General features: G+C 44.5%; 1 protein-coding gene and 1 long non-coding RNA gene across 5 annotated transcripts in view; one reads left to right on the forward strand and one right to left on the reverse strand.

Moving 5' to 3' along the window:
* GRAMD1B (GRAM domain containing 1B) overlaps positions 1 to 24,639 on the reverse strand; it is a 348,426-nt gene that overhangs the window by 37,974 nt on the left and 285,813 nt on the right. For 3 of the 4 annotated variants that reach the window (XM_030221469.1, XM_030221470.1, XM_030221471.1), the window contains one exon: positions 22,448 to 22,468. In XM_030221469.1, coding sequence (XP_030077329.1) covers positions 22,448 to 22,468 — 21 coding nt within the window. Of the gene's footprint in view, positions 1 to 430; positions 1,511 to 22,447; positions 22,469 to 24,639 lie in introns of those variants that run through there. The other variant, XM_030221472.1, reaches the window with a different exon arrangement.
* On the forward strand, positions 2,415 to 20,370 carry LOC115481968. Its single transcript, XR_003944017.1, has 3 exons — positions 2,415 to 2,502; positions 9,072 to 9,254; positions 18,755 to 20,370. It is a non-coding gene; the product is annotated as an uncharacterized LOC115481968 (long non-coding RNA).

Below are 24,639 nucleotides of genomic sequence, written 5' to 3' on the forward strand. Positions count from 1 at the left end.
TAAGTTTATAACTCACCTTCCCACAACCCCACTCCCACCAGAACACCCCACCAAATGTATCTGTGCATTATGAAGTTAAATGCCTATTTTTATATGGCTAACAATCTACTTATGAGCGTAAGGGCAATTTTATTTACCTGACTCCTTAGTTTACACATTGGTTGGTTGGGGGGGGGGCAAGTTATCAATGTGGGCTTCCATTAAGATGCATTATTTTACTGGTAGCCCAGCATTAGTAACTAGGTCTCATTGCATAAAATGCGACCTGTGCTAAAAAAGCAGAGTTAATGGTAAAATAACATGCCTGAAGGGTAACCCACATTGATAACTACACCCCTAAGTCTTTGAAAATGTATCCCTCATATGATATATAATAAATTTCTCTTTCTAAGTATAAGAAAAGCAATCAGGTTCTTTATTTTCAACTTACAGCAGGAATTTCCTCTTGCTCTGGGCTGTTCTGTGTGTCCCATGTTTGGGATGAATAGTATAGTCTCGCCAAGTAGCAGAATAAGGTTTCCTGCTCTTCCTCCAGCATGTTATCCCAGGCACTGCCAGACTCTTCCATCATCTGGCTTCGGGAGCTCCTCCCTGGCATCCTTATCACCTGATCCCAGGTAGCTCCTCTTCACGTCCTCAGTTCTCTCTCTGCTTCTTCCTCAAAATAAAGGAATTTCTTCTCACCTGCTCCTCATGGAAAACTGACTTGGGATATCCTGAAGACCCCAGAAAACTTGAAGTCACAGGTCCTGGGAGCAGCAGTCACCTTCAGCCTCTCCAGATACAGTCATAGAGTAATGTCTGATAGGTTTGACAGCTTCTGCTTTCCAGCACTGACTCAGTAGGGCACTGTCCTAAAGGTCTGTGACCTCCACCCCTTTAGCAGTGATTGACCACAGCACTGTGTTATAGGCCTGTAACCTACAATCCTTTAGCTGCAGCAGCTGCCAGTAGCTCCAGGAGCAGACATTTGAATGAAGAAAGTGTATGAAACTGAAGACAGCCAGGGGGCAGCTCCCTTTTGTGTCTCTTTACTGAATCCTTCCCATAAGCCAGAACAGAGTGGATCTCTGAAGCTCCAGCTGCTGTCTCCTTGTCCTCAGGGTGCGTCTCTCCTCAGTTCTGTAACACCCCTGCAAAGGGTAAAAGCCTCCGGTGGGTCACAGATCACCGTAACTACCAGCACTTCTCGCGGATTTATCTTTAAAGGGGGTCACAACAACTATGAGGCTTCTCAGCCCACAGGACACAATAACCGACAGCTGTACTCCGATCATTGCACTTGCTGCACTTTTCCAGGGTTGTCCACAGGATCTGCCTCATACCATCCCTTCATCTGCTTCTCCTTCACAGTGTCAACCCTTCTGCCCTTTTTGCCCTCTCGGTTGAAGACTGAGCAGAAAGTTGCACAGGCTTGAAATTATTCAAATAATGTTCTCCTCCCAGGGTCCATGTACGGCCAATGACCTGCAGTAACCCAGCCCTGCCTCTCCGCAGATGCTTCCTCTAGCCAAGAAAATTTGTTGGGGTTGAAAAACAATAATAATAAAAAAAAAAATTGTCTTGCAAAAGCTGAGCAAAGGAGGAACACGTGAGAGGCTCACAGCTGGCTCTGCCTAGAGCTGAATTCAGCTTCCTAGCTTTACTCTGGGATCAGGACAACAGTCTCTAAACCTTTCTGTTAAAACTGTGCGATGAACTTCTAATCAGTAATCAGTCACACTACAGTGCTAAGACACCTGATGTGCTTAGGGCTTACTCTGCATCAAGGAACTGATGGGCAGCCCTTTCTTCTACCAGCTGATGCCTCTGTGCAGTCAGAGAAGACACAAGGTTCCTGTTAAGATTTCTGTTTCTGCAAGGCTGTAGATGTCTTGACAGACTCAAAAAGCAAATACACTGCAAGTATTTGGGGGAAAGGGTGTTGAACTGACTTCTATTCCCCTCTCTCCACACCAGTCCTGGCTCAAAAATGTGCTGGTCCTGTCAATTCAGTCCTCCAGTCTGCTAGCCATACAGATACTTGCAGGACAGCTGGAGCTGTATTTCTACACCCCTCGGCAGCCCCAGAGTTCTGATAAGAGAAATCTCACAGAAGGATTCCAGGACTGGAACAAAAACCTTTTCTGTCTGAGGCTTCGGACTGTCAACAGTGGACTGGATTCAGAGGCACTCAGTCTAGGGCACTGCTAATGTCCCAGATAAGCAAAAGCTTCAACAGAGGATCTGGTTTTCAGAGTCCAATGCTCCCAAGGTGGAGAGAAAAATGAAAATCAGAGATGTAGTGGCATGGAGGAATAAACGACCAGATCCAAGCAACCGGCTGGGAAACTGGAAAACCACCGCAGAATTCCAGCCTCTTGGGCACAGAGAAGTGAAAGAGAGAGGTGCGGACTGGACATACAGAGCAGCAACTGCCACTGATATTTATCTGCCTACACCCACCTCCTCCCTACTAACATACCAGGAGTACAAAGCACTCCCAACCCTTTGGAAGTGGCGGTAAACATTAACTCTTTGGTAAACAGAGCGCGCTGGGACCAGGTGGTACCCTACCTGCATGAAGAAAGAGGACACTCATAACACACTTAGATAGAGAACACAGGTTAGAATCCCAGGCAGCTGCCACCTACGGAAAGAACCGGAAGGAGTCTCGAAAATACTGCTCAGAGCTGAGAATGGTTGTGAAAGCCGAGAGGGAAAGCATGAGGCCACTGTCATTTTATATACTATATACTATTAATAATAACAACAACAATTTTATTAAATACTTATAAACCATCTAACCCTCAGACTCTAGGCAGTTTACAAAAAACAATTCCATGAAACAAAGACGAGATTAAGAATATAAACAATAAATATTAAATGCTAAAGAAGTCACTAATTATAAAACTTCCGCAATAAATAAGTTTTAAGTAGTTTCCTGGACTCAAGTAGTCATACTCCCTCTAATTCTAGTGTAGAGAGATGTGGCAGCTGTGTTAGTCCACTTTTAAAGGTAATCAATAGAAATAAAACAAAATAAAACATGGAAAAGAAAATAAGATCATACCTTTTTTATTGGACATAACTTAATACATTTTTTGATTAGCTTTCGAAGGTAGCCCTTCTTCGTCATTGGAAATAAGCAAATATTGGTAGATGACAGTATATATAAGTGAAACATCAAAGCATTTCAGTGAGTCTAACAAGATGAGGGTGGGTTAGGTGAGAGAGAGTTGGGTGGATGAGGGGCAGGGAGATATATGCATGGAGATAAGAGGGTGACAAAGCAGTAAAATTTTATGGTTTATAATGGGCTAGAAAACCCAGATCTTTGTTAAGTCCTGTCTGGTGGGTGTCAAAATATTTAATCATTCTGACTTCAAAGGTCTTACCTTCCTGTATTGTTTTAAAGTTCCCTTTTAGGAGTTTTACCATAAAATCACTGGTACAGTGTTCTGGTTTTGTAAAGTGTTGCCCCACAGAGGTGACATCCTGGTTGGTACTAGCATTTTTCATATGGTGTCTATGTAAATTAAATCTCTTCTTTAGCATCTACTTGTTTCTCCAATGTAGCACCCTTCACTGCATTTTTTTACACTGAATGATATATACCACGTTGGAAGATGAGCATGTGAAAGATTCCTTAATGTTGAATATTATTCCTTTGTGAATGACCGTGGGGTCCTATGAAATATTTTGGCATAGTTTGCAACTGGATATATTGCAAGGATGTGTGCCATTCTCTTCTTTTTGAGTCTGTGTTGGGAGCTACTAATTAGCTTGTGTTTTAATTTGGGTGGCTGTCGGAAGGCCAGCACTGGTGGGGATGGGAATATCTATTTCAGTAATTCATCCTCCTGGAGTAGAGGATTTAGATCTTTTATGATTTATCTTAATTTCTCCAGCTCTGGGTTGTATGTCACTATAAGGGGGATTCTGTCTGTGGCTTTCTTTTCCTTGTACTGTAGCAGATTTTCCCTGGAAGAAGGCAATATTCTTGGAGATTATTTTGGGGTTGTAACCTTTCTATTCGAAGGATGCAGTCAGGATTCCGAGGTGTCTGTCTCTGTCCCCTGGGTCAGAGCAGATACGGTGGTACCTTGTGGCTTGGCTGTAAATAATGGATCTTTTTGTACGTGAAGGGTGGAAGCTGGAGTTGTGCAGGTAGCTGCATTTGTCTGTGGATTTCTTCTATATGGATGTTTGTATATAGCCATAGCTGATAGAGACTGTGGTGTTCAAAAAATTGACTTTTTCTGGGGAGTAGTCAATTTTGAATCTGATTGTAGGATGGTATGTACTGAAGGAACTGTAAAATTGTTTCAGAGTTTCTTCCCCCTCAGTCCAAATCATAAAAATGTCATCGATGTACCGGTAGTATTTTAGGGGTTTGGTCTGGTATGTATTCAGAAATTTCTCTTCCAGCTCAGCCATAAAGAGGTTGGCATATTGGGGTGCTGTCCTGGTGCCCATCGCAGTGCCCATGATTTGTACATAGATATCATTGTTAAAGCAGAAATAGTTATGAGTTAGAATAAATTATTAGAATAAATAAATAAATATGTTGGCACCCACCAGACAGGACTTAACAAAGATCTGGGTTTTCTAGCCCATTATAAACCATAAAATTGTACTGCTTTGTCACCCTCTTATCTCCATGCATATCTCCCTGCCCCTCATCCATCCCTCTAATTCTATAAACTTGTGTGCACAATTTATGTTTATTGTACACAGTTGTGTGGGCAAATTGTAGAATACTGTCAGTTGCACGTGTAACTTAATATAATTAGCTGCTAATTGACCATGTTAGCTAACAATTATTGGCTATAACTGGTGTTAATTGGCACAAATTAGCAGTTACACACATAACTGCTTTCGCAGGCCGATGCTCAAAACGTAACACCAGTGCTAGAGGCGATTAGCACCAGACTAGCGCCAGCATTAATGAGTCCAGAATGCTCAGAAGCTCTAGCGCGGGAGACACTGTGTGTGCCAGAGTTTAGCACAAATAGCATGCAAATGTAGTCAAACAGATATTAATGAGGTCATTTCCTATTCCCTCCGAATGCTCTGAGAACAGCGCACAAAACAAAGCTGCCCTTAACGCTGAAAATGTAAAGCCAACTCGGAGCAGGCGTTAGGGTGTATCAAGAACTATTAAAGCGTAATATCCTTGAAGTATAACCTAGGCACATCAGCACACATTTGAAATCTCTTTATTTTCTGAAATTTACTTTATTGAATAAATGTAGCTAATTTACTCACAGTCCGTAGTTCCTCTGAAGTTATTGCCCCAAGGCAAGAGGTCTTGTAGTTCTGAGAGCTGTATCAATGGAGATTGCAATTCCCACTTCAGGCACAGGCAGCTCCTTGTGACTCTGGGCAAGTCACTTAACCCTCCATTGCCCCATGTAAGTAAGCTGCATTGAGCCTGCCATGAGTGGGAAAGCGCGAGGTACAAATGTAACAAAAATAAAATAAATAAGGCTGCCGGGGGCAGAACAGGGTGTTTGAAGAGAGGATTTCTCATGATTCTTTCTTTAAAATCTGGCAATTTATTTAATTTACATAGTAACATAGTAAATGACGGTAGAAAAAGACACATTAGCGTTTGCTTCCTGTGCTTAAATATAAACCTTCCAAGTTTAAAAAAATTGAAAAGCTTATATTTACAGGTGCAGAAAACAGGCCTAATGTGTGCTTCACTTTTGGGTTTGCTAGGCACATGAGCTTACCATGAAACTGTTGTGCACACGCGCCAAGCATAGTCCCCCCTTGCTTTTGCTTTTACAGCATGCAAATAATTTGAATACTATTTTCTTTGAGCATTGGCGAGCTAGTTTTCAGCACTAGTCTGGCGGTATAGATTCTGTGCTCTTAGCTTGGGATTCAGTAAATTGAAAGGCAGATGATCAGAAGCCCGTGCTCTTCCAAACAGCACTCTAAAAATAGCACCAGAATAGGGTGGGGTTATACTGCCTCTATGATCAGAGCTAATAGCATGCAAATATAGGGAAGGGAAATGGGACTTGATATACCGCCTTTCTGAGGTTTTTGCAACTACATTCAAAGCGGTTTACATATATTCAGGTACTTATTTTGTACCAGGGGCAATGGAGGGTTAAGTGACTTATCCAGAGTCACAAGGAGCTGCAGTGAGAATTGAACTCAGTTCGCCAGGATCAAAGTCCACTGCACTAACCACTAGGCTACTCCTCCACTAGCAACATTCCATGAGGAAGCCTGCCCTTGCAGATCAGCAATGTGGCCCCGCAGGCTTCTGTTTCTGTGCAGGATGTCAGAAACAGAAATCTGCACAGCTGCATTGCTGATCTGCAAGGGCAGGCTTCTACATGGAATGTTGCTAGTGGAATAGCAACACTCCATGTAGAATCTCAAATAGTAGCAACAGAATCTCAATAGTAGCAACATTCCATCTAGAAGCTCCAATAGTAGCAACATTCCAAGTAGAATCTCACATAGGGAAAGGGAAATGGGACTTGATATACTGCCTTTCTGAGGTTTCTGCAACTACATTCAAAGTGGTTTACATATATTCAGGTAGTTATTTTGTACCTGGGGCAATGGAGGGTTAAGTGACTTGCCCAGAGTCACAAGAAGCTGCAGTGGGAATCAAACCCAGTTCCCCAGGATCAAAGTCTGTTGCACTAACCACTAGGCTACTCCTCCACTATAGGCATGCTATAGTCCTCTTGCCCCCCCTCCCGTGTCGCTGTCTCAAGGGGGTCTGTGGGGGCACTAGCCACTAGGGCCTTGATTGCTTTTGGGGGAGGTTTGGGGGGGGGGGGGAGAGCTACAAGCACACAAATGCATGCTGGAAAGGGTTCCCCATTCCTCCTCAATGCTCCACAAACCCTAACACCAGCTCTGAGCTGGTACAGGGTTTGCTGCCGGAGCAGTGCCAATATTTGGTGCGCTGCCCAATGAGCATTGGGAAGGAATAGGTAATGCCCTGTTTGGCCTGCATTTGCATGCTCATTGCGTTCACAGCTGGCGAGCGTGTTGTTACATGCACTCGCTGGCTCTGATCATTGTGCGGGAGCAAACACAGTCCCTTATTAAAGTACCAAACTCTGGAACTCATTACCGAAGTATATCTGTGTTCAGATAGTATGAAAAGAAAAATAATTTTTTCAATAGTTGTATTCTTGTATTAATTGTCTTGTAATGGTTCTTCTTAATTTGCTACGTAAGCCGCACTGAACCCAAGCTTTCTTGGGAAAATGCATGGTAGAAATGTCATAATAATAATAAGAAGAAGAATATCCTCTCATCCATGAAAACAACCACACGTGTTCTAGACCCAAGTCCCTCTAGGTAAGTTAAAATTATTAATCATGACCTTTTTCCTCTCTGACCCTCTAAGCCAGGGTCAGGTACCTCTCCAATAGAAAGTTGTGGTCCTGAGAGCTATCCTAAAAAAATCCTGTTTGGCTCCTTTGGTCCCAGGTTACTCTCACTCAGTATCAAACCTCTGGTACTTATCTAAAATTGCAGAAAAAAGTGGTGTTTACTCAGCTGCAGTAATTTACAGAAAATATTTTGACTCTTCAACCCCACCAGTCGGGTTTTAGAACAGATTGTAGAACAGAGACCATTCTAAGCGATATTGGCTTCTAGCACCCGCATTTGCTTCTGATCATCGGGGCATGAATGTTCAAAATCCACAGCACAGAACTGCAAGGGAGCGTGGACCTGGAAGGGGTTGTACCTAGCACTTATTTGCACGGGTTATAGAACATTAACCATAATGCACCTTACTGCCTGCAGTGAGGTGCGAGTATTTACATCAGCCATTGAACTGGAGTGCTTGCATTTAAAGTTAGATGCGCAACTGTATTCTATAACAGCAACTGCACATTCGATTGCTAATATAGAATTTGCACAACACACATCATCCTAGTGCCTAATTTTAGGCAATCTATAGAGAATGATCTCTAATGTGTCCTCAGCTCTATTGGTAAAGAATTCAACATATAACTGAAACAGCAAGGCAACCACTCCAGTTTCAACTACCTTCCTCCGCTTAGCAAAGCCGGGAATCATGCAGTCACAATGGGGTTTGCAACTGGTCTATTTGCTGACAAATAAGCTCACTGTCTTTCCCAGTTCTATCAGCTGTGGTAGGCTGGTATTAGTTGGAGATAAATACAAGAAGTCTATGACATAGCAACACAAAATTGGCAATCTCTGAAAGAAACCCAGTGAGGCATAGGCATACCTCAATCTCTTAACGGGCATTCAGTTCCTTTGCAAAGTAAGCCCTAACTAAGCACATCAGGTGTCTTAGGAGGTAAGTGGGAGGGCTTCGCAGGTAAGTAACGTAGTAACGCAGTAAATGACGGCAGATAAAGACCTTACGGTCCATCCAGTCTGCCCAACAAGATAAACTCATTTTACATGGTATGTGATATTTTATATGTATACCTGAGTTTGATTTGTCCTTGCCATTCTCAGGGCACAGACCGTAGAAGTCTACCCAGTACTGTTCTTGGGAGTGGTAGTGCCAAAGGGCAGTTTAGGCTCAGCCCCAGTGGTGTGCTGGTAAATTTTTAACAACAGGCTCTCTTCCCAGTCCACCTCTGCACCACCCCCTGCCCTCGTCCACTGCTGCGCCCCCCCCCCCCCCCAAATTGCAGAGCTGGCTATACCAGGGAGAGAACGGGGGGGGGGGGGGGGGGGGGGGCAATGCATTACTCTTTCCAGGATAACATTTTTTTTTAATGCTCCCAGGTTCCAATCTAATTCATGTTTAATGTGGGATAAAATGCCATAAATAAGTTAATAAATAGCTAAAAACTCTGAATGTTGAGCACCTGATTCTCATAACATGATGTCTGTTTTAGAAGCCCTTTACCAGGAGAAAAAAAAATCTCTGCACCAATATAACAGGTTAGGGTGTCCCTATATTAACCAGTCCCTCCAAATGACACACCAATTACGATTTATAACAAATTACTACTCTACCTATGAAAAGTTATTCCCTTAATATTTCTTCTGTGTACATCCATATGCACAAGCCGGCATGTTTGAAAATTCAACTTTTTTTTTTTTTTTTTTTACAGCATCCTCCCCAGAATCCCCACCCCACCCACCCGGAGCATGAATCCTGCCCTAGCAATGGACTAAAAGCCTTTTCAGCTGAAAAATCAACAGACCATTTTGCATTGAAAATGACTGAGTGCTGGCTGGCAGATCTGGTTTTAGTAAAAGAACAGACAAGATTTTGTAGATATAATGAATCATCGGTATGACAATTTGTTTGTTTTTTTAAGGAATACTGCATGTAGAAAAGGCTGGGGGGGTTTCACTGTGAAACAAGTACAGATGGACATTGAGCTTGTGTCTTTTATGGTTTATGAGGCACTTGATATTCTACCTTTCAAAAATCAAAGTGGTTCACAATAAAATAAGCCACACATAGTAGGAAATGAACTACATAATATGGATAGAAAAGGTCCAAGAGAGAGAATGGCATAAAAAAAATGAAATAACCAGTATCTTCAAAATGCAACTTCCTGAAGATCAAAGACAAACTTACAACAATATTAAAAAACTAGTAAAAAAGGCCCGTTTCCGAAACCAATGAAACGGGCGTTAGCATGTGGTTTTTTTTTGTGTGTGTGTGTGTATGTGTATGTGTCACAGAGTTATTTTGTGTGTGTGTGAGTGTGTGAGGGTGCGGTGTGTGTGCAGGTTGTTGATGTGTGTCTTTTTTTGTTTTGTTTTTTGCTTGGGGTTTGCGGGATGTGCTGTGCTGGCAAAGTGGGTTGGATTGGTGTGTGCTATAGGCCCTCTGGCACTCTTCAGTACTGGAATTAGGCATTTAAAAATTTCTCCCCCCCTCCCCCGGTCTATTTTTGCACATACCCACAGCAGGAATATTCTTCTCTCGTTCCAGCGGTGGTTCTGTGCTCTCCGTGCTACACAGATAATGAGCCATTCTGCTGGGGAATGCTCCTCCCTTATTGTCACGTAGTTTCCTCTGATTGGTCCGTCTTACGTTGCCTAGTGTTGCCTGGGAACGGTGTTGTGATGGTCATTTATGTTTCAGAATGTTGAGGGTGTTTTTTCTGATTGGTCCGTCATGCGAGGGCGGGGCAGAGAGACATGGTCAGTGTTGTGGCTTCACCACCATGAATCCATGAACCCTTCAGTGAGTGACTGAGTGACTTCAGAACGTTGTCTTCAGAACGTAGAGGGTGAGTTTTATTATAGTAGATGTAGTGAAAGGGACTATTGAATGGGTGCAAGGAAAATCACAATTCTATTACTTCAACTGATAGTCTGCAATTCAATCATCTGTCCCAGCAGCAAAAAATGTAACATATATCAAAATACCTTAGGGGCCCTTTTACAAAGCGGCGGTAAGCCCAATGCGGGCTTACCGCTCACTAAAAGGAAAGTACCGCCGGGCTACCACAGCAGCCCGGTGGAAGTTCCCACCCCCAGCGCGCACCATTTCAAGTGCTACAAAAATATATTTATTTTTGTACAGCCGGTTTGTACCAGGCGGTAATTGGCCAGTGCTGCGTGCTGCCTGGTTACCACTGGGGTAGCATGGGAGCCCTTACCGCCACCTCAATGGGTGATGGTAAGTGCTCCCACCCGAAATGGGCATAGGGCAGGGGCTTCACTTGCCGCACGTCCATTTCTTTAAAAAAACAACCCCTGCCTTTTACCCACTATGGTAAAAGGGGGCATTGGCGCACGTCAAAAACATGCTGGCCTTTTGCTGCAGCTTCGTAAAAGGACCCCAGTTATATATATATACATACACACAATAAATAAATAAATAAATAAATAAATATATATATATATATATATATATATATATATATATATAAAAAGATTCTAATAGTATATATGCACATATGCGGTGCAAGCACTTACGCCAGTTAAAGAGCTGATGTAAGTGCCTGCACCAAAGTGCCTGAGATATGCACATAACATTAGTATTCTTACACTAGTGAGACTTGCCAATGCTGTGCCCAGACCCTGCCCATGTGTAAGCATATGTATCAAATATGCACTATGCAGTGGAGTACCAAGGGCGGGGTGGGTCCGCCCAGGGTGTCAGCAGGTGGGGGGGGGGGGGGGGGGGTGCTCCGCTGGCGCCGCAGTCCCCACCTGCCTACTACCAGCTCCGTCAACAGACGACCCTCTTCTCCTGCCACCCGGCCGGCACCCAGCCTTTTAAAAAAATCTGTGAAGCGCCTCGCGTCTGCTCTGCTGTAAATGAAGCAAATCGCTTTGTCCCGTCGGCCCTTCCCTCACTGTAACTTCATATTTCTGCGAGGGAAGTGAGGGAAGGCCGACGCGATTTGCTTCATTTACAGCAGAGCAGACGCGAGGCACTTCACTGATTTTTTTTAAAGGCTGGGTGCCGGCTGGGTGGCAGAAGAGGGTCATCTGTTGACGGAGCTGGTAGGAAGGTGGGGACTGGGTCGGGGAGGGGGAGGCTCAGATGGGAGAAGGGGACTGGGTCTGGGGGAGGACTCAGATGGGATGAGGGGTCTGGGGAGGCTCAGATGGGAGAAGGGGACTGGGTCTGGAGGAGGGCTCAGATGGGAGAAGGGCCTTGGACCTGGGGTCTGAGAAGGGGGCAGGAGGGAGAATGGGGCCATGCCTGGGGCAGGAGGGAGAATGGGTCTGGGGCTGAAAAGGGGGGCCCTAATGCAAGGCATGTGGATGAAGGGGACTGGAACTTGGGGCTGAAAAGGAGGGTAGCTGCAATAAGGGGGCTAGTACTGGAACTGGGAGCTGAAAAGGGGCAGGGAGAAGTGGCTAGGGGCTGAAGCTCGGGACTGGTGGGAGAAAAGGGCTGGGGCTGAAACGGGGGGGGGGGGGGGGGCAGGTGGGAGGTGGGAGATGTGGGCTGGGGCTGGAACTAGGGGCGTGGGATAATGGGGCTGGAACTTGCGGTCGAAAAGAGGGGGCAGAGAGAGAGCGGACAGATCCTGGATGGAAGGGGGAGCGAGAGGAAGGCAGACCCTTGATGGATGAGAGAGGGAGGGCAAATGGTGGATTGAAGGGGCAGAGAGAAAGGGCAGACAGTGGATGGAAGGGATAGAAAGGGCAGACAGTGGATGGAAGGGGGAGAGAGAGAGGGCAGATGGTGGATGGAAGGGGCAGAGATAGAGGGCAGATTTGGATGGAAGGGAGAGAGAGGGCAGACAGTGGATGGAAGGGGCAGGGAGAGAGGGCAGACATTGGATGGAGGGGATGGCAGAGAGGGCAGACACTGGATGGCAGAGAGAAAGCAAAAACAGATGCTGGATGGAAGGAAGACAGTGAAAAGAAGATGAGGAAAGCAGAAACTAGAGACAACAAACTGTTAATAAAATATATATTTTTATTTGTTTGCTTTAGGATAAAGTAGTATTGTAGATGTGTTAATAAATGTTTATAAATAGAACATGTAAATAAGGTAATCTTTTTATTGGACTAATTTTAATACATTTTGACTAACTTTCGGAGAACAAAACCCCCTTCCTCAGGTCAGGATAGGATACTGTAACAGCACTATACTATATTGACCTGAGGAAGGAGGTTTTGGCCTCTGAAAGCTAAATGTATTACTCCAATAAAATAGTATTATTTTATTTTCTATATTTGTTTTATTTCTATTTGTTAATTTGTAAAGTGGTGATTGGTATTTGTTTGTTTTTTCAAATTTACATCTGCTGCAGTGGCGTACCAAGGGGGGGGTGGTGGTGGGAGCGGTCCGCCCCGGGTGCACGCCGCTGGGGGGTGCTGCGGCGCGCGCCTGTCGGCTCCGAGTTCGCTAACTTCGCTCATTCACTGCAGCTCCCTCTGCCCCGGAACTTTATACCATATTTTGCTCACTGACAGGCAGTAGGATGACTGAGGGTGGCAAGATGGTTCCTTCTGCAGACAACCTTGCAGATTACTTCTATACAAACATAACACTTCGATCATCTTTTTTAATACCATCAACCTTGTCCAATCAGCCACCTGTATCTGACCTGTTCTCTAGTAATTCTATAGGCTCCACAGTCTGGTCTTCTTTCCAGACACAATCTTTAGGTTCTCTCAATAAAACACAAAACACACACACCTGCCTTATATATAGATTATCGCGTTACGTTAAAACATCTCCTCTTCTTAAGGATTGGTTACCTATCAATGAAAGAATTTCATTTAAGCTCTGTGCTTTTGTTCATCAGATTCTTTATGGTATCTTACCATCTTATATGATAAATCTCATTAAGTCATCACCATGAAATGCCACCTCATCATCATCTAAAGAATATCTCATATTACATCTCTCAAGTTGATACTTTGGTAAGAAAAATTAGCATTATGGATAGTTTTGTAGGTTAGGTTTTAACAAACTCTGGAACTCATTACCCAAGCATATCTGTGTTCAGCTAATATGAAAATAATTTTTTGAATAGTCGTATTCTTGTATTAATATTGTCTTGTAATGCTTCTTAATTTGTTATGTAAGCCGCATTGAACCTAGCTTTTTTTGGGAAAATTTGGGATAGAAATGTAATAATAATAATAATAATATCCTCTCTTCCATGAAAACAACCATGTGTGTTCTAGACCCAAGTCCCTCTAGGTGGGTTAAAATGATTAATCTTGACCTTCTTCCTCTCTTACTCTGTATGTTAAACTGTAGCCTTAGCCGGGGTCAGGTATCTCTCCAACAGAAGGCTGTGGCCCTGAGACCTATCTTAAAAAAATCCTGTTTAGATCCTTCGGTCCCAGGTTATTCTCGCCCAGGATCAAACCTCTGGTACTTATCTAAAATTGCAGAAAAATTGGAGTTTACTCAGCTGAAACAATTTACAGAAAATATTTTGACTCATCATTTCCACCAGTTGGATTTTAGACCAGGTTGTAGTACAAAGACCATTCTAAGCGATATCCATTACCATCTGGACAAAGAGCAAATTACTCTGACAATTTCTCTCGATCTCTCTGCCGTGTTTGATCTTACTGATCATTCTCTCCTTTTGTCACGACTTCAAAATCTAGGTCTGACTGGAACTATTTTGAATTGGTTTGGCTCATTTCTGACAGACTGGACATTTCATGTTCTCACCCTCTGAGTCCACTAATAAGCCGCTCTCCTGCTGTATCCCACAGGGGTCCATTCTCTCTCTATTTAATATCTTTCTAAGCCCTTTGGTGACCCTTATTCGAGACTGTGTTATTTCTTTCCATTTCTATGCCGATGAATATCTACTTCTTCATTACACTGATCTGGATGACCTAAATACTCTCCCGCTTCAACATTGTCTTGGCTTTATAACCCAATGGCTTGCTGATTACTGCCTGGTCTTAAATTGTGAAAAGATGGTTTACTGGCTGTCAGGTTACTTCGTACCGCCAACCTCTGCCCTTCATTTGTTAAACACCACTATTATCCCTGTGAGAGGAGCTTCCACTATCTTGGAATAATTCTGGACTCCCAACTCTCCTTTGTTCTGCAAATATACTCCTTATGTACAACAGGGGGGGGGGGGGGGTTGTATTGTGCCAACTGCGCTCTATACAATCATTTCATAACTTTTTCAATTCTTTCCTGTTGTCTCTTCTTATTACTAGACTTGATTACTGTAATATCATCTATTTGGGTGCTCCTAGGACTCTATTTAAGAAGTTAGAAACATTGCAGAATACTGCTATTCACGTGTTTTGTCACGCTCACAAATCAGACCACATTCCTCTACTGAAAAGCCACCATTGGTTACCAGTTGAATATCGAGTGAAGTTTAAAACTCTTCTCCTTGCTTTTAAAGTATTTTGTAAGGTTACTCCACCATATTTATCCAATCCCTTATTCCCCATTGCGAGTTCTTCAGTCTCTAAATGACCACTTCATGGCAGTGGTGTTCCTAGGTCGGCTGCCACCCAGGGTGGATTGCCGCTGCACCCCCCTGTGAATCATGACATCCCCCCACAAGCGCAATGCTCTTACCTCCTAGGGCTACAGGGAGCAGTCACATGGCTGTCAGCTTCGTCGCTTCCCTGACCCGGAACAGGAAGTAACGTCAGAGGGAGCAGAGAACTGGTGGAGCTGATAGCCGCGTAGCTGCTCCCTGCACCACCTTGCAGCGTGCATCCAGGTCGGACCACCCCCACCGCCCCCGCCCTTGGTATGCCACTGCTTCAAGGTCTTGTCAGGTCCAAAGCCAGCCCAGCTTGAGACGACGAGACACAGTGGGACCCTTTTACCAAGCCATAGTAGGGCTAATGTGCAGGTAGCACATGCCAAATCAACTGCAGGGATAGCGTGGGTACCCTGCAGTAGTTTCAAAGTTGGTGCACGCAGTTTCAAACAGTAGAAAATAATTTTCTATTTTCTACCACGGGAGGCGTTCCCAGTGGTAATCAGCAGTGCAGCCACATTGCTGCACGCTGCTTGATTACCACAGGAGTAGCGAGTGAGCCCTTACCGCCAAATAAATAGGTGGCATTAAGGGCTCAGGCAGTAAATAGCCACACGCTACTTTTCATTTTAGTGCATGGCCATTTACTGCCCCATTAAAAGGCCTTTTTCCCAGCTGTGGTACAAAATGGCCCAGCGCACACCAATGTCATGCGCTCATAATAGCGCAGGACACTTTCTACTGCAGATAAGTAAAAGGGGCCCGGCGTGTTTTATTTCAAAGCTTTGGCCATGTGGAATTCTTTACTGCTGTCAGCTTGTGGTAAATTGTCTCTGAAAAACTTTAAATCAGCAATCAAAACGCGGTTATTTCAACAGGCCTCTGTCACCGGATTATGATAGATTCTAGACTGCTCTTGTCACCTCCCCTGTATTCTTTAAGAACATTAAGAATAGCCATACTGGGTCAGACCAATGGTCCATCTAGCCCAGTATCCTGTTTCCAACAGTGGACAAGCCAGGTCAAAAGTACCTGGCAGAAACCCAAATTGTGGCAACATTCCATGCTACAAATCCCAGGGCAAGCAGTGGCTTCCCCATGTCTATTTCAATAGCAGATTATGGACTTTCCTCCAGGAACTTGTCCAAAACCTTTTTTAAACCCAGATATGCTAACTGCTGTTTCTATATCCTCCAGCAAAGAATTCCAGAGCCTAACTGTTTGTTGAGTGAAAAAATATTTCCTCCTACTTGTTTTAAAAGTAATTCTATGTAACTTCATTGAGTGTCCCCTAATCTTTGAACTTTTAGAAAGAATAAAAAATTGATTCATTTCTACTCATTCTACACCACTCAGGATTTTGTAGACCTCAATCATATCTCCCCTCAGCCATCTCATTTCCAAGATGTAGAGCCCTAACCTCTTTAGCCTTTCCTCATATGAGAGGAGTTCCATCCCCTTTATCATTTTGGTCACTCTTCTTTGAACCTTTTCTAATTCTGCTACATCTTTTTTGAGATACTCAACCAGAATTGAATGCAATACTCAAGGTGAGGTCGCACCATGGAACTTACAGAAGCATTATAGTATTCTCAGTCAACTTTAGACTGTTCTGTTTTGCTATATGTACTTTGCCCTGCTTGTCAGTTAAAGCCGAATAGTAAGTACCTAATAAATGAAATAAATAAATATACAAACACGAGGGTTTGGATTTAAAAAAAGTGATTCCTGAAATGAGTGTGTTAAAAAAGAGAGAGAGAGAGAGAGAGAAACAGAATTCCAGTTAACATCCATATGGTCTCTTCAGTTCAGACTCTAGTGCAGTTGAACTTGTAGAATAGAGAGATTTATCTTGATATGATGAGATTTGTCACTCCTTTCTGTTATAGAAAAGTGTTGTAAAGGGGGGGGGGGGGGGTGATAAATGGTTATTTAGATTCATATACTTGAAATGCATTGGCTTAGTGGTGAATTTATTACTTATGGCACTGGTTCCCAAATTTTCTCGGGTCATGGCACCCCCTAGGCTACACATTTTCTCTCGTCTCCTTCTCCCTCCCCCCCTACTGCTGCCAATGGTATTGAGTTCTACCTATGTTCGCGGGGATGCCCAAGCCCTGCCAGCTGAAGAGGTCCACTGCCCAAGGCCCAAGCTCCAGAGCAAATCAGTGGCATGCTTCAGTCACTGACACTGGCATTCTCACATATACCCTGCTTCTCTTCCCCTTTTCCATCTAGCATCTGCCCTCCTTCTCTCCTGCCTTCCATCCAGCTTCTGCCCACCTTCTCTCCCCCTTCCATCTACCTTTTGCCCACCTTCTCTCCCCCTTCTCTCCAGCTTCTTCTGCCCACCTCCTCTCCTGTTCCATGCAGCTACTGCTCATCTTCTCTCCCCTTTCCACCAAGCTTCTGCCCACCTTCTCTCCCCCTTCCATCCAGCTTCAATCTACCTTCTCTCCCTCTTCCATCTAGCTTCTGTCCATCTTCTCTCCCACCTTTCATCCAGCTTCTGCCCATCTTCTCTCCCCCCTTCCATCCAGCTGCTGTCCTCCTGAGCAAGAAAGACCACTTGTACTGGTTCCTCTGGCAACAGTTTCCACTTCCTCTGCTCACCTGACTTCTCAGGTAAGCTGTGTCTACAGGAACCTCCGAAGGACAATCAGAACTGCTTTAACAATAGCATTAATAACACGGCTTATATCCCGCTACCACCTTCTAGTTCTTGAACTTCAGGAAATCACTAAAAACCAACCTCTTCAAAAAGGCCTACCCCAAAGACCCCACGTAACCCTCTTCACCTACCAACACAGCATGACTATGATCAAACAGGACAACACGCAATCTTCATCCATTCCGACCCTCCACTTATACCTCATACGATCACTATACAACTTTTTTATTTGTTAGCCACCAACTGGGCAAACGCCTTTGACGGTACTATGTAAGCCAAATTGAGCCTGCAAATAGGTGGGAAAATGTGGGGTATAAATGCAACAAATAAATAAGCAGGTAACAGTCAACAAGATGCCAGAACAGTCATCTGGGAATTACACAAAATAAATCAGCGGTAACAGAAATTTAAAGTACATTTTTTTTAAAAAGAATAGTTTTTACTTTTTTTCTAAATAAAAGATAATAGGGTGAGATAGAAAATTGCCCTACAATATCTTTCCATAATCGAGCAGCTTGAACGGCAAGTGTTTTCTCAAAAGCTAGTAGTCTCCTCTTAACTTAACAGATGGAAATGTAAAATAATTAGCATTATTATAGCGCCACGATCTTAAGGAGGTTGCAACCTGAAAATACTCTCATTTGGAAGGTGGCTTTCCTGTGAGTGACTGTTGTAGGCCACAGGAACGGCACTGGGCTTTATGTGCTGTCCGCGTTGAGCTGGGAGCAAGGCAGCAGGGGGCTACGGGTGAGTGTCTCTTCTGAAGGGACTCAGTGATTTCCTCTTGGCTAAAAGTCACCAGTAAGCAATGCAGCTAAACTCATCACAGCATTCCAGTACAGAGATAAAGTCGGCAACTGTTCTTGATCCTACTGCCTCTTCCTCAGGTTAGTTTTTAAGCTAAAGGGGTTGACCCAAGTTGGCCACAGGTGAAGGCGGTGCACTGGAGCTGGGGCCCTAAGCAGAGGCAGTGGCTTGGGTGGTGGCGGGACAGAAGTGAGGAAAATATGTCACAGTGCCCTTGGGTGCCACAGTGCATAGTTTGAGAACCGATGACTTATGGGATTCACCAACATTTTCTAATTTTGCATGCTAGCAATGCCATCATTAATAAACAGCATATATTATGATTTGCACTACATAAAAATCTGCAGTTGCATCTGAATTTTAACAGGAATGTTTATAGTTATTTCTTTTGTTTCAAATACAGTTATCTCAAAGACTTTGGAGGCACACCAGTGCCCTCCAATCCCATACTGCCCAGAGTGCAGCTTGGCCAGGTGGCAGGATTGCACAGAGAGGTCTAATGAACCCTTCACAATGAGTGATTGCACCTACATATGGAGAAGTCTCTGAACTGGCACCTTTTATTATACAAAAAGTCAGTCATGACTATTATTAATACTCCACTGAAATTCACCAAGATTTGTGAAATCTGTCATTCCGACAGGTTTTCCCATTTCCTGTTATCATAATTATTAAATCAAGTCTCTGGTGTGCAGAGAATGCTAGGGGTGCTGCAGTGGGTAGCAACTGAGCTCAGAACTAATTGGACGGTTTTTGTTGTAATCACAGCCGCTCATTGCCATGGAAGGTCATCATTGCTCAGTGCAGGCCCAGCACACAGACACCACTGATGATGAAGGATATTTTTCTGATACCCATCTCAGAGACAGTTTTCAACAGTGTTTTCCCAACACCTATTCATAAAAATTATCCACAGTACGCTATCTCCTATAAAAAATAACCAGAAACTCTTCACCGTGACCTTCCCACAGAGGGTTCCCAGCACACATCAACAATGTTCCATCCAAGAAAGATTAGCCTGTAGTCTTTCTCTAGCACCTATCTATGGAGAGTAACCAGCAACACAAAACAGCACTCCATCCTTTGGAAAGCAACCTGCAACATACCTACAGGCCACCCACAAAGTATAACCAGCAACATGCCACTGGCCAATGTCTCACATAGAATAGACTGCAATCATTCCCTGGCATCGATCCTACAGGAAGTAGCAAGAAACAATTTCTCCATCAATCACATGGAAAATAACCACAATACTTTCTTCAGTACAGTGTCTATAGCAACTAATGAGCAACATGTCACTAGTAATCCATCCTATGGAAAGTAAATCAATAATATGCCTCATTCCTTGAGCAAGAACCAACAACCCAGAATGAACCTGAAGCACAAAGCTTTATTGTCATAGACACAGACTGAGAGTGAATCAGGCTCTACCCCTCTGCCTTTATAGGAAGAAAAAACATGGAAGAGGACACTATAGCAAAATGATTGATCTTCTACATGTTTTAGAATGGATTTGCTACCCTATAATTTTCCTGCAGTTCGTGTGAAATGCAGAGAGTGAGGATGTTTGGAATGTCCCATTGTGGTCAGGATCCTGCTGCATGTTTATCTATAGGGATGGGCAAACAGTAGATGGAGCAAGGGGAAAGGCTCTAGGACCTTCACACAAGGACATGAATTCAAAGAGCTGGTGCTTACTCTTCTGATGTGCTACCTTTCATGCTGAACCAGAAAATGGAAGGATTAAAAAAAAAATAAAACAAGAAAGCACAAACCAAAGAGAGGAAGAAACGAAAGGATGAGAAAGGAAGAAAGAAGTCTGAAAGAAGCACAAATTACAGACACATGAAATGTACAGAATGAAGACTATTTCATGCTTGGGACTACTGACAGGTTTAATCATCCCACACACCTTTGATAGATAAGTATTTCTAGATCTTGAAATGACTTCTATATATTTCCCTACTAGTGGTGTAAAGGCATTTTCATTGTAACATGATTTTTCTTTTGTTTCATTAAAGCAACAATTAATTGTCCATGACCCTGTTTTTCTTTTCTGTTCTTTTCTATTACAATATCAAATATAGCATTATACCCCCAACCCCAAGTACAGTGGGGTAAACATCCTTAACTTGACCATGCTAGCTTCATTATTGCCACTCTGCCACGGAATGAGCAGTCATGGAGGCAGCCCTCAAAAGGATTTGGTAGAAATAAGGGCATTCAAAAGCATGGTGGGTGAACTACTGAGTGATGTGTTGTACTCCCCACCATTGGCTCCTACATGTGCCAGAACCATATGCCTGGATTGTAGGTATACTGGGAACTGTGGCTGGGAAGCACTGACCAAATGGGCCACAGATCTATAGACACTGATCAGTAAAGGAGGAACAATAAAGACAGCGTGAACACTCCATCCCAAGGTTCTAAGGGCCCAATATTGGTTGGGGGGGGGGGGGGGGGAACCCTGAGCTCCTATGTTAGGCTCCCAAAACTATGTCCATTTTCAGCCACATTTATGAGCACGAGTTTCCAGTTGAAAATTCATCTTAATTTAGGAACTGAAGTTATGCTTATAAATGTAGGCCTGCCGTTCATTTTCCTAGATTTATGAGCCTAATTTACAAGCAAGTGCTAAAAGTCAGTGTTAAGCTCATAACCTATCTTTCCCCTGCTACCCTAAATTTGCCCCACTTTTTATGCTCCTAAATTTAGGCATTTAGGGGCCCTTTTACTAAGAGGCGTAGGCATCTATGCGCGTCCAACTTGCATCAAATTGGCACTACCACCCGGCTACCGCATACCCCGGGCGGTAATTCCATTTTTGGCGCGCGCCTAAAACACACCGTAGAAAAATATTTTCTATTTTCTACCCTGTGGTGCTTACCCAGCGGTTAGTGCGTGAGACCTTACCACTAAGTCAGTGGGTAGCGGTAAGGTCTCAGGCCAAAAATGGACACACGCTGGTTTTAATTTTTGCAGCACATCCATTTTCAGGCATTTTTAAAAAATGCCTTTTTTCCAGGCGTGCTGAGGAAATGGACCAGCGAGTGTCCAAAACACACGCCTACACTAGAGCAGGACACTTTTATGCGTGCCTTAGTAAAAGGGGCCCCTTAGTGAATTTTTGAGTATAAATTTAAGTACTTAGCACTAATAAATTTTCAAAGATATGACGAGCATATCTTACAAAGGGTCCCTTTTACTAAGCCTCAGTTGGCGTCCTGTGGTAGTGTTCTGCATATTGTGCTAATCCTGCACTGTAAAGTATTTTTTATTTTCCAGTGTGGGAGGCATGTCTGGGGGTGGAGAGTAGGCGTGCCTGGGCTAATTGGGTAGCATGGGCACATTACCCTAAGCTACCCAAATTAGCACAGGAGTAGTGCGGGAGCCCTTTCCACCACCTAAGTAGGTGGAAGTAAAGGCTCCCGGCAGTGGCGTACCAAGGGGGGGGCGGTGGGGGCGGTCCGCCCCGGGTGCACACCGCTGGGGGGGTGCCACGGCGCGCGCCTGCTCAGCGTTGGCTGAGCGCGCGTTCGCTGCAGCCTGCAGCTCCCTCTCTGCCCCGGAACAGGTTACTTCCTGTTCCGGGTCAGAGGGAGCTGCAGCGAACGCGCCAACTCAGCCAACGCTGAGCAGGCGCGCGCTGCGGCACCCCCCACAGCGGCGTGCACCCCGGGGGGGTTTCTTTCGCCGGGGGGGGGTGCTTTGGCGGGGGGGGGGGGGGGTGCGTCCGCGCTGCATCGGGGGGGGGGGGGGGTGCTGCACCCAGGGGGCGGGGCACCGCCCCGGGTGTCCGCCCCCCTAGGAACGCCACTGGCTCCCGGCACTTTAAGCCGTGCTAGAAACTGGTCGGAATGCATGGCAAACCCACACGTTACTCACAGCACCAGCCATATTCTAGCGTGCCTTACTAAAAGGACCCCAAAGTTAAGACCATAAATCCTCTGAATGTCAGGGCTTATAGGTACAACTAACTACTACTACCACCCACCACCACCCCAACACACATGCAGATACCTCATTACCAAAAACAGGAATGTCTCCTTCCCCAACAACATATACACAAACAAGATAAAGAATTTGCAGTACTTACATTATACCAACTCTGGCTTTTCTGTAAGGAGAAAAATCAGAAAAAGAGACATTAATTAGAGTAGTTGGCTTATGCAGTGTTTTACTTATCTTTCAGAGACAAATAGCACAGGCTGGAGGACTCACAGAAGGAGTCTGACATTTAAGGATGTAAACACAGGCTAAGGGGGTAAGGATTTAATAGGGACGGTAAAGTCCTGTTACTGCACTGGCCAGCAGTGCAGGGAGACTGGAAAATTCAAAGGGGGTGATTTTTTTGGTCCTTGCATGCATTTTTCTGGTTAACAGTATCTCTTTTGGTTTTTGGCCAGTCATATGATTTGCAGTCACATACAAAAATCAGATAAGAATTAGACAACACTCAGCTCTCTCTGCTTAGGCTGAACAGCAGATCCCACTTCTGTGCACACTTCTAATCAGCACTGCCTGATCTTATGTATGCAGTAGAAAAGTAGCATGAGGTCTCAAGCACATTCGAGACCCAGGAGGACCTAAACGGAAAATATCACACAAATCACAAGTCCTAGTGCACAAGTCATGTTTCTGTTCTGTATGTTTTGTTTCTGGTGATTAGTTTGCCGGGATTGCTTATCAGTGAAAGACACGAAACTGAAGCCTGTATGTTTACTTTCTGCAGAATGCTACTGAAACTGGTTTTAATGGATTCTGAAGCAATCGAAAGGCAAGTCATTTTTCAGTTGACGTAGTAAATAAAGATCAGGGCTGTGAACCTGGACACCTCTTTTCAGTTCTCCTGTTAGGCTATCACTGTGGAAACTTCAGCAACTCACTCAACCTACCTGTGCTGAGACCCAGACTGCTCCGTGAAAGTGACCTTGTGAGCTTCAATGCTTTAGGCAGGTTACGTTCTCTGACATCAGTTGCTTTTGGTTTTGAAATATAGGAGATAACTGAACGAGCGGCAGTCATTGCTTCTAGCAAGAAAAGGCAATGGGAGTCACAGCCTGTGGTTGGGCAATAACTTACAGGCAGGGGTGGATTGCCCTATTGCACTTTCAGGCATGCCCTGGTGGGAGGAATGTTGCTGGGAGTCTCAGGACTGGAGGGCACCTAATGTGCCTCCACCAAAGATGGAAGAAAATAAAATAAAGAACAGGGACTCTGAGCTGCTAATAGGGCTCAAAGTCCTGCCCAGTGGCATAGCCACAGGTGGGCCAGGGCTCACCCACTTCAGGCTCAGGCCTACCAAACTTTCTTCTTCCTTAACATGGCTGGCTGGGATCACCAAGCTCCATCAGCCAAAGACCTCCCCCGCTGAGCAAACTTACATGTCAGATGGCTAGCAGCACTAACTGCAGTCCGCCACCTCCCCTCACCTCTGACTGTGCACATGCTCAAACATGTACGAAGCTGAGCATAAATGGAGGCTGGCACTAGCCAGCAGCTGCGGCTCGGAGACAGTGCCGACAGCCGAGATAAGTTTATTCAGCAGGAAGGAGGTATTCAGCTGGCGAGGCTTGGGGATCCCTGCCAACACAGGTATTTCATTTACTTTTGGGGGGGGGGGGGTGTAAATTAAGTTACAGCTTTGTTTTAGTTGGAGGGGTGACTGGGAGGGGTGGAAGAAATTAAATTATTGTTTTAGTAGAGGAGATCCACAGGATCCATGATTTTTAGGATTTTGTTTTAGTTGGGGGAGGGGTGCCGGAGAGGGGTGGAAATTAAATTAGTGTTTTGTTTTAGTTGGGGGAGGAGCAGTGATGACATTTTTGGCCCACCCACTTTGATCTCAGGCCCACCCTAAACTGGCCATCTGGCTACGTCACTGGTCCTTCCATGTTCCTGCCACCTCCTTCAGCACAGATTTCCTGTTATTAATGTAGGAAGTCCATGCTGAAGGAGGGAGCAGGAACATGGCTGGGGACTGAATCCTTTAGTGACTCAGAGGACCATGCTTTATGGTTTTTTTTGTTTTGTTTTAATTTCCTGAAGGCTGGGCCATCCACATCATGTTATGGGGATCCTTATGAGCAAACTAGTGAGACAAGGCAAGAGAAGGAAATGGGCCAGTTTGAAAAAAAATTCCCAAGTCTGTTACTTGTGGGTGAGTCTGTCCCTGCTCACCATCCTCTGCCTCTTATGAATTGTGATACTCTCACCTGAAGGTAAGCATGTCTCTTCTCCTCCTTTTACTGAACATTGACCTCAGTTTTAGAAATACCTCCCATAAAG

This window comes from Microcaecilia unicolor, chromosome 12 (genome assembly GCF_901765095.1).
Source record: "Microcaecilia unicolor chromosome 12, aMicUni1.1, whole genome shotgun sequence".
NCBI lineage: Eukaryota > Metazoa > Chordata > Amphibia > Gymnophiona > Siphonopidae > Microcaecilia > Microcaecilia unicolor.